This window comes from Rutidosis leptorrhynchoides, chromosome 8 (genome assembly GCF_046630445.1).
Source record: "Rutidosis leptorrhynchoides isolate AG116_Rl617_1_P2 chromosome 8, CSIRO_AGI_Rlap_v1, whole genome shotgun sequence".
Taxonomy (NCBI): domain Eukaryota; kingdom Viridiplantae; phylum Streptophyta; class Magnoliopsida; order Asterales; family Asteraceae; genus Rutidosis; species Rutidosis leptorrhynchoides.
Window position 1 is genome coordinate 52,302,072 of NC_092340.1, and position 18,356 is coordinate 52,320,427.

The 18,356-nt window shown below is 33.2% G+C and overlaps 1 protein-coding gene across 1 annotated transcript; it reads left to right on the forward strand.

Moving 5' to 3' along the window:
* The first annotated feature begins 3,460 nt into the window (after positions 1 to 3,460).
* On the forward strand, positions 3,461 to 6,121 carry LOC139862870 (serine/threonine-protein phosphatase PP1 isozyme 2-like). Its single transcript, XM_071851500.1, has 4 exons — positions 3,461 to 3,760; positions 4,394 to 4,953; positions 5,577 to 5,785; positions 5,880 to 6,121. Exons 1-4 carry the CDS (start codon positions 3,586 to 3,588, stop codon positions 5,989 to 5,991), a joined length of 1,056 nt encoding a protein of 351 aa, XP_071707601.1. The 5' UTR covers positions 3,461 to 3,585; the 3' UTR covers positions 5,992 to 6,121.
* The last annotated feature ends 12,235 nt before the right edge of the window (positions 6,122 to 18,356 follow it).

An 18,356-nucleotide genomic window follows, 5' to 3' on the forward strand; every position in this document is an offset into this window, starting at 1 on the left:
CTCTCTGCTTGGAGTGAGAATCGAACCTGGGTTGACAGTACCCCAAGTTGGATCTCACCCTCATACCACTCAAGCCAAGCTTCGGTGGTAGTTTACTTACCACATGTTCAAAACAAATCGACTTTCCCCCCTTGAAGAAAACGAATTGACCTTTGGACACCTGTGTAAAGGCGTCATCTTTGACCCTGCATCAACAACACTTTTAGAAGACGTGTAGCCCATCGAACTAACAAAAGTACCATCATGACAAAGTTGTATAATGATATCTCAATCACCATATTTTCATCCTGGTTACGCAGAACAAACGACTCAACATTGTCCGGTAGTTTCTTCTTGGACTTCTTCGATTTAGTCGCATGCACATCAATAGGTAAAGCCTCCAAACCCGAAGCATTCGCCAACGTACCCTTGGATCCTTGAATGTTTTCTGTTAGAATGTTATAATTCACCCATGATTCTTATTGATCAAAGAGGTCAAATATATAGTACATGATCTGATCTCATATCCCTTGATTTTAGGGATCCTACATTTAATATGAGATATTGATAGATATGCCTACATTTAATGCTAGATATTACATAAGATATTGTCTACGTCTAATATCCGTTAACATCCCCCCGCAGTTTGAGCGGGAGAGGAATGAACGGTCAAACTGGATTAAAATGCTAAAACTAAATAACATTGTTCTTTCCGAGCAGACTGATATTCGTTGATGTAGTTGCGTATTGCTTGACTGTGTTTCCTTTTTCGTAACATTTTTTTTACGTCGTGGCTTGCTTTGCCTAAGGATTGAGCAGGACTTGGGCATTGAACTTTGTCGATGATAACCGGTCTTTATCAGAAGAGATTATTATTCTTATTCTTATTATTATTCGAGGTTTGGAACCTAGTCTAGCTAGGCGGCTCATTCTCACGCCGATGATATATATAAAATGATAAGTGGGGAATAAAATAAAAAGAGTACAGATGTTGAATCACAAGACGTTTAATAGGTTGAAATGTATAGAAACACGTGGACCCTGTTGTTGAATAATACTTTCACTAACTACGTCTTGAATTAGTGGTGGGGTATGAAATGGCACAAGAAGACACGTTTATATGTGTGTCACTTTGAGTGGGCTACAATAATTACTACCAAGGCTTTATTTTATCATCTTTACATGATCATTTTTATGGTGAATGAGATTAACAGAAAAATAAGAGACGGAGAATAATGATTATATCAGAAGATGTATTTTGAGTATTGAAGTAGCAGAGATATGAACTAAGGATGAAGAAGAGAAGATGTTGAGATGCAGTAGAAGTGACGATGACGAATCGTCCTGTGTACCAGCAGAAACAAGAGATGGAGCTAGATAACGATACGAGCCGGCGCGTGGGTGGCCAATCTCGTGGTTGTGTTACAAAGAACGAGATGAAGAACAGAGGTACGACTATTTTTTTTTTTTTGGATTCCACGAAGGTTCCAGAGTCTGTGATTGAAGTTGTTGAGGTGGTTAAAGATGATGATCCTGTCATCGTGAAGAAGAAGAAACGAAGAACAGAGAAGAGAAAGGGGGATTAGGATGGGTGATGACTTATGAGATTTAGAAGAAATCACTATATTAGGGTGAAGAAGACAAGAAGAAAGATAGATAGAAGACCGAATTAAAGGTTCGGTGGTTTATGGGAAGATTTGATGGGTGGTAGAGCAGAAGCGGCACACATTCGGCCGACTAGGTTTTGGATCAAACCCTCTGATACCATGTTAGAATGTTATAATTCACCCATGATTCTTATTGATCAAAGAGGCCAAATATATAGTACATGATCTGATCTCATATCCCTTGATTTTAGGGATCCTACATTTAATATGAGATATTGATAGATATGCCTACATTTAATGCTAGATATTACATAAGATATTGTCTACGTCTAATATCAGTTAACACTCACCAAAAGACACAAAGCTTCACAACTCTTAGCTAAACAAGAGCAAGACTTAACACCACTTGAAGATCAAACCTTTAGGCCCGCTCTGATACTAGGAGTCTTAGAGAAAACGCTTGAATCTAATATACCAATCGAAGACAACCTACACACACCAATACTCAACTGTTCTTTATCAACAATAAAATCATCTTGATCCTAACAAACGTCACTTACATCGTAGCGTTCAGTGTTGTAAATTTGAAACGCACTAACGCCCATATTAGGTGTTCATAGGCTAGAAATAGCTAGCAACCTAGCATCGTGAAAGAAATGATAGGAAAGAAAATGGACGTTGTTGGTGGTGTATAAATCTTTAAGCTAATTATATATCACAACCTTATCTCACATCTTCACCACTACACTCTTTTCGTCTTTTCATGTTCATTAGTCATACCACCTAGAAAATTTTAGAATCTTATCACGTCAGAGTAACCCTTCGTGAATGGTCCGTTGCATAAATATATAATTATGAAAAATAGTAATAAGAAGATCTACTTAGATGGTGAGGGTAAAGTTGCAACGTTACAAAGTCTGTCTTTGGTGCAAGGTTTCTTGCAACAATTTGGTTTATAGACTTCGACAAAACATTTAATCCCGTTATCAAACCTTCCACCATTCGCATCATTCGCAGCATTCTTAGGATTGTTATTTCACGTTCTTCAATTAGATGTTAAGAACGCCTTTTTTAAACGACCGTTTGGCTATATTAACGCCTCTTTTTTCACACGCATGTCGGCAGGGGTGTCTTCGGTGCATGTGCGAAGTGTGCAGCAGCACAGGGCCCCAAATTTTTAAGGGCCCCAAATTTTGAAAAACCTGTGTAATAATTCATTTATTCGTACATTGTAACGGAATATCTTACTTGCGGTCTATCATCTAACAAGAAAGACTTAATAGATTGACGTTTATAGGTATTAAAAATAATATAATATGAGTATTGACTATAAAAAGTTGACTAATTACTTCGTTACAAAAAATGTTATGATTACAGTTTTATATAAATAATAGTGTAACTATAACGAGTTGATAACTATTTGAGACTAACACTTTGCAGCGGTTGTAATGAAAATTTTTAATTCTACGTATTAAAAAAATTAACATTTATAGGGGTCCTTTCTAAGTTCCGAACAGGGCCTCCGAAATTAGCGAGACTGGGCCTGCATGTCGGCTATGTAAGATTCATTATGGACTCAAGTAGACACCACATTCGTATCACCGGTTTTTGAAAGTAGATTTAACAACAATAATATGAAACATGTAATGTTTTATACAAATTGTAATTGTAACTTACTCTTTAACCGATAAAATAAAATAAGGAGTATGTAACTAATGAATTAAATTAAATAGGCCAATATTTTAAGTTAATCCGTCTACGAATATTTACTTTTGACTGGATTCAATAAAAAGTCGTTTTTTTAGCAATAAAAAGTCGTTGCCGACATCCTTTTCACGGAAACTAATTCCTTCTTGTCCTAAATTCGCCCATCATTTTTCTTCACTATTGACTTTCCCCAGAGTTTTAAATTTTCTTTGCACCCCTCAGTTTCCTTCAATGATTTCTTGATACACATACAGAAAGAGATCAAGATTTGTACTTGTGAGTTGAACTGAAAATGGAGGAATCTGTTGTTGATGATATAATTCATAGATTGCTTGAAGTTAGAGGTAAACCAACAAAACATTTTCAGCTAATTGAATCAGAAATCAAGCAACTTTGTCTTGTTTCTAGAGATATATTCTTGCAACAACCTAATTTGTTGGAACTTCAGGCCCCCATCAAGATTTGTGGTATCATTTACTCCCTAATTTTGGTTCATATGTCTGTTTTATGTTACATTTAAATTTAAATCCATGGTTTCTGTGTTAAATTTTACCCCTTTGACTATTAATTTAGTAACGTTAGATCCATTTTAGAAAGTACTAAGTCGGTTAATCTTGTAGAAGAAATTAGCACCTTTTATAATATTTTTTAAGATGGAAATTGAGAAATAAGGTAGGTGTTAGTGAGTAAAGGCGGATTGTATTTGATAAAAAGAATGATTAAGTGATGAATGATAAATTAACGTATTAACCTTTTATAAATGATTCAAATGTTCCGATAACCATTCCGAAACATAAATTATCGTATTAACTTTTTACACCATAAATTAAAGTATAGAGTAGTTGTTTGATAAGTGCATACGATATAATTTGAGGAGGATACTAAAGGAAATGAAGGTGTTGAATTGTTAAGAAAGTATTTCAAATCTGAATGGTTCAGCGTACATTTTCTCCTCGCCATCTGTCATTCAGATATCACAAGCAAATGCGTTGAATGCTGAATAAATCATTTAATTAACAGGCAGTCGAACATAGCATAAGTGTTAAGTAAACTAACAAGTAGTTTTAGTATGTAATTTACAAATTGATATCTGTAATTAGGTGACATTCATGGTCAATACCCTGATCTTCTTCGGCTTTTTGAGCACGACGGGTTACCTCCAAAAGCCGACTACTTATTTCTTGGTGATTATGTTGACCGAGGAAAACAAAGTCTTGAAACAATATGCCTTCTTCTTGCCTACAAGATTAAGTACCCAAATAACGTCTTCCTATTGCGTGGAAACCATGAATGTGCTTCTATAAACCGTGTATATGGTTTCTATGACGAGTGTAAAAAAAGATTCAATGTTAAGTTATGGAAGACGTTTTCAGATTGTTTCAATTGCTTGCCTGTTGCAGCTCTAATTAGTGAAAAAATTTTGTGTATGCATGGTGGTCTTTCACCTGACCTTACTAGTTTGGATCAAATTAGAGAATTGACCCGCCCAACCGATGTACCTGATAATGGTTTGCTTTGTGATCTTTTATGGTCGGACCCACATAAAGATGTCAAAGGGTGGGCTGCGAATGAACGTGGAGTTTCGTACACTTTTGGCTCTGATGTTGTTACAGAGTTTCTCATTAAACATGATCTTGATCTTATATGTCGCGCTCACCAGGTTTGAATATTGAGTTTTATACATGTATACTTTACATTTGACTTTCGAGGTCAAAGGGACGCTAGTTTTTAACTTCGGAAACACTACAAAACTCTAGATTTTTAGAACGAATTTTACAAATTCGTTTCTTTTATTATGAATACTATGCGATACTAAAGAGAATTGGCGATGGCCAATTTGTAAATTAAATTTTTTTTTTTTTTTTTTTTTTTTTAACAGCAGTTTGGGATCACCAACGGAGACTAAATCACCCATGCGATCATCTCCCGTAGTTGCATAACTCGCACCCAACTGCTGTCCTTAAGTAAACCCGGACTAATATGACGGCATGGCCGGTAACCCCACCCCACCCACCTCCTCCCCGCTGCCCCCGCAACGTAATGTGCGAAAGGTGACCTCGGGTGGATTCAAAGTCAGGGGATAAACTTGTGTGCAATGTTGTAGTCTCCGGGAGTCGAACTCCTAACCTCTAACAAAGAGTGTCAAGCCAATACCACTTGAGCTACAACACAAGGTTTTGGCCAATTTGTAAATTGGTTGTAGGTTTTGAAGTTGGAAAGCAATAGTGTTGACTTTAGTGTTGACTTTGAAGTTTTTAGCATATTATTTTATGGATTTTGCAGGTGGTAGAGGACGGGTACGAGTTCTTTGCATATAAACAACTTGTAACCGTATTCTCTGCACCAAATTATTGTGGGGAATTTGACAACGTTGGTGCGTTTATCAGTGTTGATGAGACTATTATGTTCATTTCGGATATTAAAACCTGCAGAAAAGAAACAAAGGTCAAAATCTATGATGAATCTTTTTGCAAGCTCCAGCTAACCTCCAGGTAAAAATTTACTTTTGTTTGTACCATTCATGTAAATTACGCGTTTTATGGTTCAGAATTTTGTCTAATTCAATCGTTGGTCGTATATAAGCAGTGTTTTGTGCGGTGCAAAAGTACGAGCCTTGCAACATTTTCGATTGAGCCGTGAAGAAGTGAGACTGACTTTGTTCCTATTTCACTATTCTATTTCAGTTTTAGAATTGTAAAGTTTATTGTTGTGATAATGTAAATGTAACTCATATCACAAAGTATATATTCATTGCGATTCGTATAATGGGGAGGGGCTAAAACGATGCTCCTTTCTCTCCTCTTGTACAGTTATTTCGTCATTTATAGTATATTGCTTTAAAAAAAAAATAATAATAATAATAAATAAAGCGAAATAATATATATATATATAACTCATATCACAAAGTTGGTTTGTAACACAATTTTTGGCTACAATTTTTATTCTACGGAAATTTGTATATATTTGTATAGTTGGGCTTTTAATGAATTTTGCTGTCTTTGTTTGAGAAAACTACAATTAAATTATAAGTGCATGTTGTATGTGTTATTCTAATTTGTTCTAAAAATACCTTTTAAGTTTATGTGTTTGTTTCGAAATATTTGGGTAAAGTGATTACGTCTTATACATATATACGTACATTACGTGATTACATATACATATACATACATTACATATACATATACATATACATTTACATACATTACATTACTAGCCGCTTATACTACATAAATAATTGATTAAGAGATGTCATCAATGAGCCAATATAAAAGAAGAGGGGGGGGGGGGGGGGGGGGACTCGCGCGCGCTATATAAGACCAACTTTAACGCGGCGTCAGAGGGGTCCCGTCAGACATGCTGGCGACTATCCGGGGCGTCAGTGAGTTTTCTCACGGAAGAGAGAAGTGGCGTCAGGGGTACGTGTCAGGAGCTGATTGGTTGGAAAAAATACCCGTTTTTTTGATTTTTTTAATTTAAATTATATATATATATATATATATATATATATATATATATATATATATATATATATATATATATATATATATATATATATATATATATATTTATCTATATAAATTCATACATTCTACCATTTTAACACACCAAATCTCTTTATTTTTCTTTCATTTCTTTCAATTATATTATACAATTTATATAATTTCATGGCATCGTATTTACTTAGTTACGATTCCGATTCGGAAGACGAGCGTATTATTGCACTAATTCAACATTTCGCACCATGAATTGTTAAATTTATGTAATAATTAAATTTTATGTAATGGTTAAATTTTATGTAATGGTTAAATTTTATATGTTTTTAATTATATGTGATATAATTTGTATTCATAATAAAATAAAAAAAGAAAAAGAAAAAATAAAACTGGTGGAACCTATTTGACACTGGAGGGACGTCAGGGTTATTTGAGTGTCAAATGCTGACACTGCCACGTCACAGGCAGATTGCACTTTATGGCCAAAAAGTGGACAATCTGACTGTAACGTCACAGACAAGGTTATAATTGGTCTAAGGTCCTTTAGGGAAGTGCTAAATCTACCCCGTCAAAGGAGAGAAGGTATCTTGATTTGCTCAATATAACTGTCAGCTAACCATCAATTTATTTCTTCTATTTTATTTTTACCATCTCTCTCTTCAATTAACTTAAAAGTCATCAATTTATAAAATTCTTCATTTTATTTTGTTAATATGTCTAAATAGTGTTCTCTCATCTTCTGCAGACATCAACAATGCCTCTTTCATCTTTCCTCTAAAGTTCTATATTCTCTCCTAAAACTAACAAACACTTCAAATCTTAAAATGGGGTTCGCGATCATTCATGGTAGAGTTATACAACGCCGCTAAAACCTTTGAATTCGAAATCATTTTTCGCACCCGGCTAACTAAATTTCACCAGCGTTTGAGCCCTGACGCGTTGATACAACTACCGTCGAACTTGGATCGGATTTCAGGCCCCTGTGATTTTCTTCCTATTTTTTGTTCTTTTCCAATTTATTTTTTCAGGCCAATATGCTTTTCTTTCTTCCTAATACACATGTATAGTTAGCTTTATATTTGGAAAAATAACAAATTTACGTTAGTTGATTTTAGACTGATTTGCATATATAAATTGTAATAGTGTAAGTTCCGTGGTTGGCATGGAGGTGGCAGTAGGAAATTTTTAAGTGGTTAAATTATTTTAGGTTTTGAGTGGAGAGAGAAGGTGTAAATGTTTTATGGGAAACGAAAAAGACGAGTTTTTTATGGGAAAGGGAGAAGAAGTATGACAATTCACTTGACCGGGTAGAAATAGTAAAAATCATCAGTATATTTAGCCTCCCCCGTCCTTTATAAGATCTAACCGCAAGTCCTCTAATGGGCCAATACGGATTGTACAACTGACAAGTCCTCTAATGGGTCAAAACGGATTGTTAGATGAACTGCAGCGAAATTATAAGCCCAATATGTATTTATTTTCAGAAGCCCATGTTTCCTTGAAAACAATCTAGAGCAAATGTTACCGTTAAACGGAATATATATATATATATATATATATATATATATATATATATATATATATATATATATATATATATTGGTAGGATCAAGAGGGAAGTAACCATTCGGGGGAAGCGGGGGGAAGCAAAAACTTTTTTTTTCTTCGTTTTTTGAAAAAACTTTGTTCACGAACATTATAGATGAGATGAAAATATGAACATTTAGTAGAGACACTTTGTGATAAATGTTTTTATTTTGGCGGGAAAATGCTCGAAGAAGTAATATATAACAATTATCGTGTTTTTCGAGCGTATTTTGAGGTTTTAGCTATTGGGGTTTAGATATTAGGGTTTATAGGGTTTAGATATTAGGGTTTAGAAATTTAGGGTTTAGGGTTTAGATTTAGGATTTAGATTGAGTTTTTAACACGAACGGTTTAGAGTTTAGGTTTAGGGTTTACGGTTTAGGGTTTGGTGTTTTGGGTTTATGGAATAAACCCAAAACACCAAACCCTAAACCCTAAACTCTAAATCGGGCTAAATTTTACTTCACAAAACATGAAAAAAACGTTCATATTCTTCACGAACAATATTATCTTGAATGTTATTTTTGTCGATCGTTTTCCCGCCTAAATAATAACATTCATCACGAAGTGTCTCTTCTAAATGTTCATATTTTCGTGTGATCTTGATGCCGGGAAAAAAAATTTCAAAATAAACGGAAAAAAAAATTTTGCTTCCCCATTAATCCTGCCCCTATATATATATATATATATATAGAGATGTAAATGTGTGCCCCATACACATATATATTTAAATTTTCTCTACCCGTTAAAAATTGCAATTTGTCATTCGTAATTTACATGCATGAGGGTGTGACCGGTTTGTGGTTTGCGCATGGGCATAACTGCATAAGTGATATGTGATATGTGATATGTGATGTTGCACTCTATGGTTGGCATGCATAAAGGAAGACAAAATAACCCTCGAAAAATGAAAGACGTGCTCAGAAACTACAAAAAACTATTTAAAGGGCACTTTAAGCAATAAGACGTCGAGCGTCTTCCATCGAAAATAATCAATTAATTAATGATAAATCAGGCTCTTCAGCGCATAACGTAAACCCTGCATACCACTTCTAATGTATAAGCCACAAATATTATAGCATAACGCACGTGAGTAGCACGCGTGCCACGTCAGCATACACGCATTCAGTCGGCTACGCTTTTCTCAGATAAATCAATCATATGTAGCACGATATGTGTCTCCAAACATTCTAGAGCTCTCCATGCCTATAAATAAGGCACCTGAGCCATCACATTTTGTTGTGGCATATAACACACATTCTCTCTCAAACGATATTCTTTGTCTCTAAAACTCAAGGACATAGCAACATAACGTTAGTCATACCAACTCACACTTTGGTTTCGTAGATTGACTTAGCCAGTAGGACATATCGTGATCTGTGTCGGCATAGATGTTGTTCGGAGGGTAAACAGTCAATAGGCAACACGCCGCTAGGATTCTAAACCTAATACTTATACTTGTGACTACTAGTCGAAATTATGTATAAATATATAGCGCCATCCGAAAAACAGGTGGGACTTCTTTTAACTAAATTACTAATAACATATACTTCATCGATTTCGGTACATGATATCAAGCACGTAAACTAGTGCTCTTAAGGTTATATCATGTATACTTTCTTCTGAAACATTATTTATTGACTTTCGTTGATATATATACTTCCATACTCTTAAGGAAAACCCAATATTTTTGAGTCAGGTACAGATCGGTCTGCGAGTTTAGGAACGAGTATGCGGATGATTTTAAAATTTTATGTGGGTTTGGGTCCGGATACGATTTTAGATACGAACTTAATTACCCAATATACCTAAAAAGGGACCCGAATTCTTACACCCGATCTGTTTAAATTTAAATAATATATAATATTTTATACTCCGTAATGCATATTTATTATAAATGGGGACATAAATACCCATCGTTTTCCCCAATAATTGGTAACTGAATATGACCACAATACCAGGAAAACCGTTTACCCGATAGTTATTAAGTAAATGAAGACTCGTCGAGTATGATTCTGAGTTTGGGACGAAGTTTTCTTAATCGAGCTCGGGGCCAAGATTAGTTAAACCTGACCCAACTCGAACCTACGCCATTCCTAACACCAATAATTAATTCTATCAACATTAAGTATAAGATAAGAGAGGTGAGATGTACACAACAACTTTTATACCAAGCTAGAGAGAAACTCAATGGTACATAAAGTCATCTCTCCTTCTATCAAGATGCAGAGAGTCTACTTTCGAAAAACATCTAATTAATATATAATACGTTATAAAAAGATTTAACCTCATAAATACAAATATGGAAGAAGAAAAAATCTTGATGGATGTGTAATTCTAGGTAGATATATATTATTCTCCTAAAAATATTGCGGTTTAAGGGTTGGGGAATTCGTCTTTGTACCCTCTGGTAGAGAAATAGATTTCTATATCTTACTCCTCTCAATAAATACTGACTTTATAAGATTACTAACTTTGAAATCTCGTGTTTTCAAATTCATTCGGATAAAAAGCTAGTTTCATCATCAGAAATAACCTGATTTCTAACCTATCTTACATATTTTGGATGGAGTATTGTCATTGTAATAACATAATCAATACTACTAAACAAATCAACCAAACTCTAGTAAACAATGAAGGGTCAAACCATCAAAACTTTTTTATACAGGAATAACGAGTTGAATTAGTATATATTTATATTTTAACATATAGAACTTGTGGGGCTAAAAGATAAATGAGCAAAAGTTTGAGATGATAGGTTGAATTGATATTTCGATAGTCCATATGTAATACCCCGTCTCACATCGATTTTCATGAGTAAGTTTGAGTCCCTTATAAGGTAACTTTCATCCTTACCAGACACAACGCGTTTTGGGGCTACAATCACAACAGATCCCGTCAGTACTCTGCAGTTAAGCGTGCTCGAGCGGGAGTAGTACTAGGATGGGTGACCTCTTGGGAAGGCCTCGTATGGTCACCAAGAAAAATCCCTGAGTCTACGGGCAAAGCAGACAATATTGTGGTCATGGTAAGGCGGGATGTTACAAATGGTATCAGAGCACTAGCCTCTCATAGTGTGACGGGCACTCGACTTGTGCATCACCTGAGGTATCGATCATGTGTATCAATTTGTTTCAGCTTGACGAGGACGACGGAATTCAAAGTGGGGGAGTTTGTAATACCCCGTCCCACATTGATTTGCATAAGTAAGTTGAGTCCTTTAAGGTAACTTTCATCCTTACAAGACACAACGCGTTTTGGGGCTACAAGCACAGCAGATCCCGTCAGAACTCTGCAATTAAGCGTGCTTGAGCGGGAGTAGTGCTAGGATGGGTGACCTCCTTGGAAGGCCTCGTGTGGTCACCAAGAAAAAATCGTGCGCCTACGGACAAAGCTGACAATATTGTGGTCATGGTAAGGCGGGATGTTACACCATATTATTTTTCACTTAGGAGGCACATGTTACAGATTTAATGAAGTTACGTGAGGAGCACATGCCACTTAATGAAGATAAGTCATGAGAGGAGCAAGTGACCTGTTCAATTGCATATATCAGAATAAATGACCTCGTCGTCCACAACTTGCAAGCTTAATAGAATATGTCTCAACTGTTATAGTTTTCTACTTCAATTCATGTATAAGTAGGCGAGTCCTAATTGATCTAATGAAAAAGAAGTAGGCTAAGTAAAATAGAAAGTGTAGTTATGATCATAGTTTGTTCTTCTAATCCAGTTATACATCAACTCTTTCTCTCTAATTATGTAATTTTGACTCTTAGTCCGATTTCATTTCTCATTCTGTTAAATTGAGATCTTGATTGTGTTGAGAGTTCTTTCTTCGATTCAATTGTGATTATGGAAAGATCATATCAGCACATGAACTGCTCTCATGATTTATTTATTGTTAGTATTATTTTAATTATTACATTTATTACTATTTTTGTAATATACTAAAGCCGAAGTGTTTTGTGGCCGTATTGAATTTTTCAAATTGTCGTTTGGAGTGATACGTTGCCTTTTTGTTTTATTTGGTTTTTTTCTTTCTTTACAATATCAAAACACATGTTATTTATAAATTTTGTTTCAATATTTTTACCTTTTATATAATTAATTGTGTTAGTTTTTTATATACGTATTGTAATTATAAACTATCAAAAATGTAAAATGTGTGATGTATATAGCATGATCATTTATTGTTGTAAACGGTTTCTCACCACAGTGCGCAGATCATCTTTACTATTAAGATAATATTTTAAATTTTTAGCAAAATCGTTTCCTGTAGAAGGGCACATACTATTTTTTCACTTCTAATATACTAATTGTCGATAGTCCTCACTAATTTATTTTATTGTTGTTTTATCTCATTTTATTTTTATTTTTATATTATAATTATATAATTATAATTATAATTATTATATTATAAATATAATAATAATAATATAATAATAATAATAATAATAATAATAATAATAATAATAATAATAATAATAATAATAATAATAATAATAATAATAATAATAGGAAAATCTCTCTTACACTAATAAGAAACACTTAATTGAGTAATATCTCCAAACAACTTTCATTCATATCCATTCATCTAAATAGATCATCTAATCATAACCCTCCATCCCACCCAATCTATAACATCACGTGATAAGTCTCCTTTCAGCTTCTAAATTCTCCACAATACCCTTCTTCAACAAAAAATGCACGCATCTGGTTCGCAAAATTAGGGGTTCAATCTCACATTGCTCCTCGCTGCATCCCTTCGATCATATACTCTCTGCGCATCATGTTTTAGATAAGTTCGCTAACCTTCATCAATCAATATATGTTAAAAACGATTATTCGCTCCATCCTTTCAGATTCTACACTATCGGTAAATCCAATTACCAATTGTTCGGTTCATCCGATCTATCATCTCTGTAACTACATGATTGTAAATCAGTATCGATTGTATAAATTCTTGTATATGTTGGATTAAATTGAATAATTGAGCATAATGATTTCGCTTCTCATACATTTAATGAAATCGATTATCCTTTGGATAGAAATCGAATGAAATTGAGGTACGTACCAAACTATATCTTTCTAATTACTTTTTTATTTCTGTCTTTGATTTTGTCATGTCTATTTTCATATGAAACTTAATAATGTTTTTATATTAGAAGTATACGATAATTAGAATGTTAGAATTTTTGGGTCAAAAGTATCCTACAGTCCTTATGTTTTCGCTTCTCATACATTTAATGAAATCGATTATCCTTTGGATAGAAATCGAATGAAATTGAGATACGTACAAAAGTTTACCCTTCTAATTACTTTTTTATTTCTGAATTTGATTTGTCATGTCCATACATATGAATCTGAATAATGTGTTTATATTAAAAGGATACGATGATTAGAATGTGAGAAATTTTGGGTCAAAAGTATCCTACAGTCCTTATGTTTTCATCTCTGGAACTACAGAATTATAAATCAATCACATTCGATTGTAGTTATTATTATCTATTTACACATAAATTAATTCAATGGAGTTATACTTTGTAATCCAATACATATCATCAATTTCATCTTATTGCAGGTATGTGATTTTGAAACACAAACAACTTTCTTGAGAATATTTCAGTGTTTAAACTCAACAACTGCATACCTCATGGCTGGTGAGTGAAATTCAGCTTAATCTATTCTAAACATAAATGACCTCGTCGTCCACAACTTGCAAGCTTAATAGAATATGTCTCAACTGTTATAGTTTTTTACTTCAATTCATGTATAAGTAGGCGAGTCCTAATTGATCTAATGAAAAAGAAGTAGGCTAAGTAAAATAGAAAGTGTAGTTATGATCATAGTTAGTTCTTCTAATCCAGTTATACATCAACTCTTTCTCTCTAATTATGTAATTTTGACTCTTAGTCCGATTTCATTTCTCATTCTGTTAAATTGAGATCTTGATTGTGTTGAGAGTTCTTTCTTCGATTCAATTGTGATTATGGAAAGATCATATCAGCACATGAACTGCTCTCATGATTTATTTATTGTTAGTATTATTTTAATTATTACATTTATTACTATTTTTGTAATATACTAAAGCCGAAGTGTTTTGTGGCCGTATTGAATTTTACAAATTGTCGTTTGGAGTGATACGTTGCCTTTTTGTTTTATTTGGTTTTTTTCTTTCTTTACAATATAAAACACATGTTATTTATAAATTTTGTTTCAATATTTTTACCTTTTATATAATTAATTGTGTTAGTTTTTTATATACGTATTGTAATTATAAACTATCAAAAATGTAAAATGTGTGATGTATATAGCATGATCATTTATTGTTGTAAACGGTTTCTCACCACAGTGTGCAGATCATCTTTACTATTAAGATAATATTTTAAATTTTTAGCAAAATCGTTTTCTGTAGAAGGGCACATACTATTTTTTCACTTCTAATATACTAATTGTCGATAGTCCTCACTAATTTATTTTATTGTTATTTTATCTCATTTTATTTTTATTTTAATATTATAATTATATAATTATAATTATAATTATTATATTATAAATATAATAATAATAATAATAATAATGATAATATTAATAATAATAATAATAATAATAATAATAATAATAATAATAATAATAATAATAATAATAATAATAATAATAATAATAATAATAATAATAATAATAATAGGAAAATCTCTCTTACACTAATAAGAAACACTTAATTGTGTAATATCTCCAAACAACTTTCATTCCTATCCATTCATCTAAATAGATCATCAAATCATAACCCTCCATCCCACCCAATCTATAACATCACGTGATAAGTCTCCTTTCAGCTTCTAAATTCTCCACAATACCCTTCTTCAACAAAAAACGCACGCATCTGGTTCGCAAAATTAGGGGTTCAATCTCACATTGCTCCTCGCTGCATCCCTTCGATCATATACTCTCTGCGCATCATGTTTTAGATTAGTTCGTTAACCTTCATCAATCAATATATGTTGCAAACGATTATTCGCTCCATCCTTTCAGATTCTACACTATCGGTAAATCCAATTACCAATTGTTCGGTTCATCCGATCTATCATCTCTGTAACTACATAATTGTAAATCAGTATCGATTGTATAAATTCTTGTATATGTTGGATTAAATTGAATAATTGAGCATAATGATTTCGCTTCTCATACATTTAATGAAATCGATTATCCTTTGGATAGAAATCGAATGAAATTGAGGTACGTACCAAACTCTATCTTTCTAATTACTTTTTTATTTCTGTCTTTGATTTTGTCATGTCTATTTTCATATGAAACTTAATAATGTTTTTATATTAGAAGTATACGATAATTAGAATGTTAGAATTTTTGGGTCAAAAGTATCCTACAGTCCTTATGTTTTCGCTTCTCATACATTTAATGAAATCGATTATCCTTTGGATAGAAATCGAATGAAATTGAGATACGTACAAAAGTTTACCCTTCTAATTACTCTTTTATTTCTGAATTTGATTTGTCATGTCCATACATATGAATCTGAATAATGTGTTTATATTAAAAGGATACGATGATTAGAATGTGAGAAATTTTGGGTCAAAAGTATCCTACAGTCCTTATGTTTTCATCTCTGGAACTACAGAATTATAAATCAATCACATTCGATTGTAGTTATTATTATCTATTTACACATAAATTAATTCAATGGAGTTATACTTTGTAATCCAATACATATCATGATGATCAATTTCATCTTATTGCAGGTATGTGATTTTGAAACACAAACAACTTTCTTGAGAATATTTCAGTGTTTAAACTCAACAACTACATACCTCATGGCTGGTGAGTCAAATGCTGACACTGCAACGTCACAGGCAGATTGCACTTTATGGCCAAAAAGTGGACAATCTGACTGTAACGTCACAGGCAGGTCATAATTGGTCTAAGATCCTTTAGGGAAGTGCTAAATCTACCCGATCAAAAGAGAGAAGGTATCTTGATTTGCTCAATATAACTGTCAGCTAACCATCAATTTATTTCTTCTATTTTATTTTTACCATCTCTCTCTTCAATTAACTTAAAAGTCATCAATTTATAAAATTCTTCATTTTATTTTGTTAATATGTCTAAATAGTGTTCTCTCATCTTCTGCAGACATCAACAATGCCTCTTTCATCTTTCCTTTAAAGTTCTATATTCTCTCCTAAAACTAACAAACACTTCAAATCTTAAAATGGAGTTCGCGATCATTCATGGTAGAGTTACACACCGCCGCTGAAACCTTTGAACTCGAAATCATTTTTCGCACCCGGCTAACTAAATTTCACCAGCGTTTGAGCCCTGATGCGTTGATATAACTACCATCAAACTTGGATCGGATTTCAGGCCCCTGTGATTTTCTTCCTATTTTTTATTCTTTTCCAATTTATTTTTTCAGGCCAATATGCTTTTCTTTCTTCCTAATACACATGTATAGTTAGCTTTATATTTGGAAAAATAACAAATTTACGTTAGTTGATTTTAGACTGATTTACATATATAAATTGTAATAGTGTAAGTTCCGTGGTTGGCATGGAGGTGGCAGTAGGAATTTTTTAAGTGGTTAAATCATTTTAGGTTTTGAGTGGAGAGAGAAGGTGTAAATGTTTTATGGGAAACGAAAAAGAAGAGTTTTTTTATGGGAAAGGGAGAAGAAGTATGACAATTCACTTGACCGGGTAGAAATAGTAAAAATCATCGGTATATTTAGCCTCCCCCGTCCTTTATAAGATCTAACCGCAAGTCCTCTAATGGGCCAATACGGATTGTACAATTGACAAGTCCTCTAATGGGTCAAAACGGATTGTTAGATGAACTGCAGCAAAATTATAAGCCCAATATGTATTTATTTTCAGAAGCCCATGTTTCCTTGAAAACAATCTAGAGCAAATGTTACCGTTAAACGGAATATATATATATATATATATATATATATATATATATATATATATATATATATATATATATAGTGGTAGGATCAAGAGGGAAGTAACCATTCGGGGGAAGCGGGGGGAAGCAAAAACTTTTTTTTTCGTTTTTTGAAAAAACTTTGTTCACGAACATTAAAGATGAGATGAAAATATGAACATTTAGTAGAGACACTTTGTGATAAATGTTTTTCTTTTGGCGGGAAAATGCTCGAAGAAGTAATATATAACAATTATCGTGTTTTTCGAGCGTATTTTGAGGTTTTAGCTATTGGGGTTAGATATTAGGGTTTATAGGGTTTAGATATTAGGGTTTAGAAGTTTAGGGTTTAGGGTTTAGATTTAGGGTTTAGATTGAGTTTTTAACACGAACGGTTTAGAGTTTAGGTTTAGGGTTTAGGGTTTAGGGTTTAGGGTTTGGTGTTTTGGGTTTATGGAATAAACCCAAAACACCAAACCCTAAACCCTAAACCCTAAACTCTAAATCGGGCTAAATTTTACTTCACAAAACATGAAAAAAAACGTTCATATTCTTCACGAACAATATTATCTTGAATGTTATTTTTGTCGATCGTTTTCCCGCCTAAATAATAACATTCATCACGAAGTGTCTCTTCTAAATGTTCATATTTTCGTGTGATCTTGATGCCGGGAAAAAAAAATTTCAAAATAAATGAAAAAAAATAAATTTGCTTCCCCCCGATTGGTTACTTCCCCATTAATCCTGCCCCTATATATATATATATATATATATGTATATATATAAATATAAAGATGTAAATGTGTGCCCCATACACATATATATTTAAATTTTCTCTACCCGTTAAAAATTGCAATTTGTCATTCGTAATTTACATGCATGAGGGTGTGACCGGTTTGTGGTTTGCGCATGGGCATAACTGCATAAGTGATATGTGATGTTGCACTCTATGGTTGGCATGCATAAAGGAAGACAAAATAACCCTCGAAAAATGAAAGACGTGCTCAGAAACTATAAAAAACTATTTAAAGGGCACTTTT

Coding starts and splice junctions, on each gene's coding strand:
- LOC139862870 (XM_071851500.1), top strand. CDS start 3,586: ATGGAGGAATCTGTTGTTGATGATATAATTCATAGATTGCTTGAAGTT. Junction 4,954..5,576: donor TTATATGTCGCGCTCACCAG/GTTTGAATATTG, acceptor TGGATTTTGCAG/GTGGTAGAGGACGGGTACGA. Junction 5,786..5,879: donor AAGCTCCAGCTAACCTCCAG/GTAAAAATTTAC, acceptor GTATATAAGCAG/TGTTTTGTGCGGTGCAAAAG.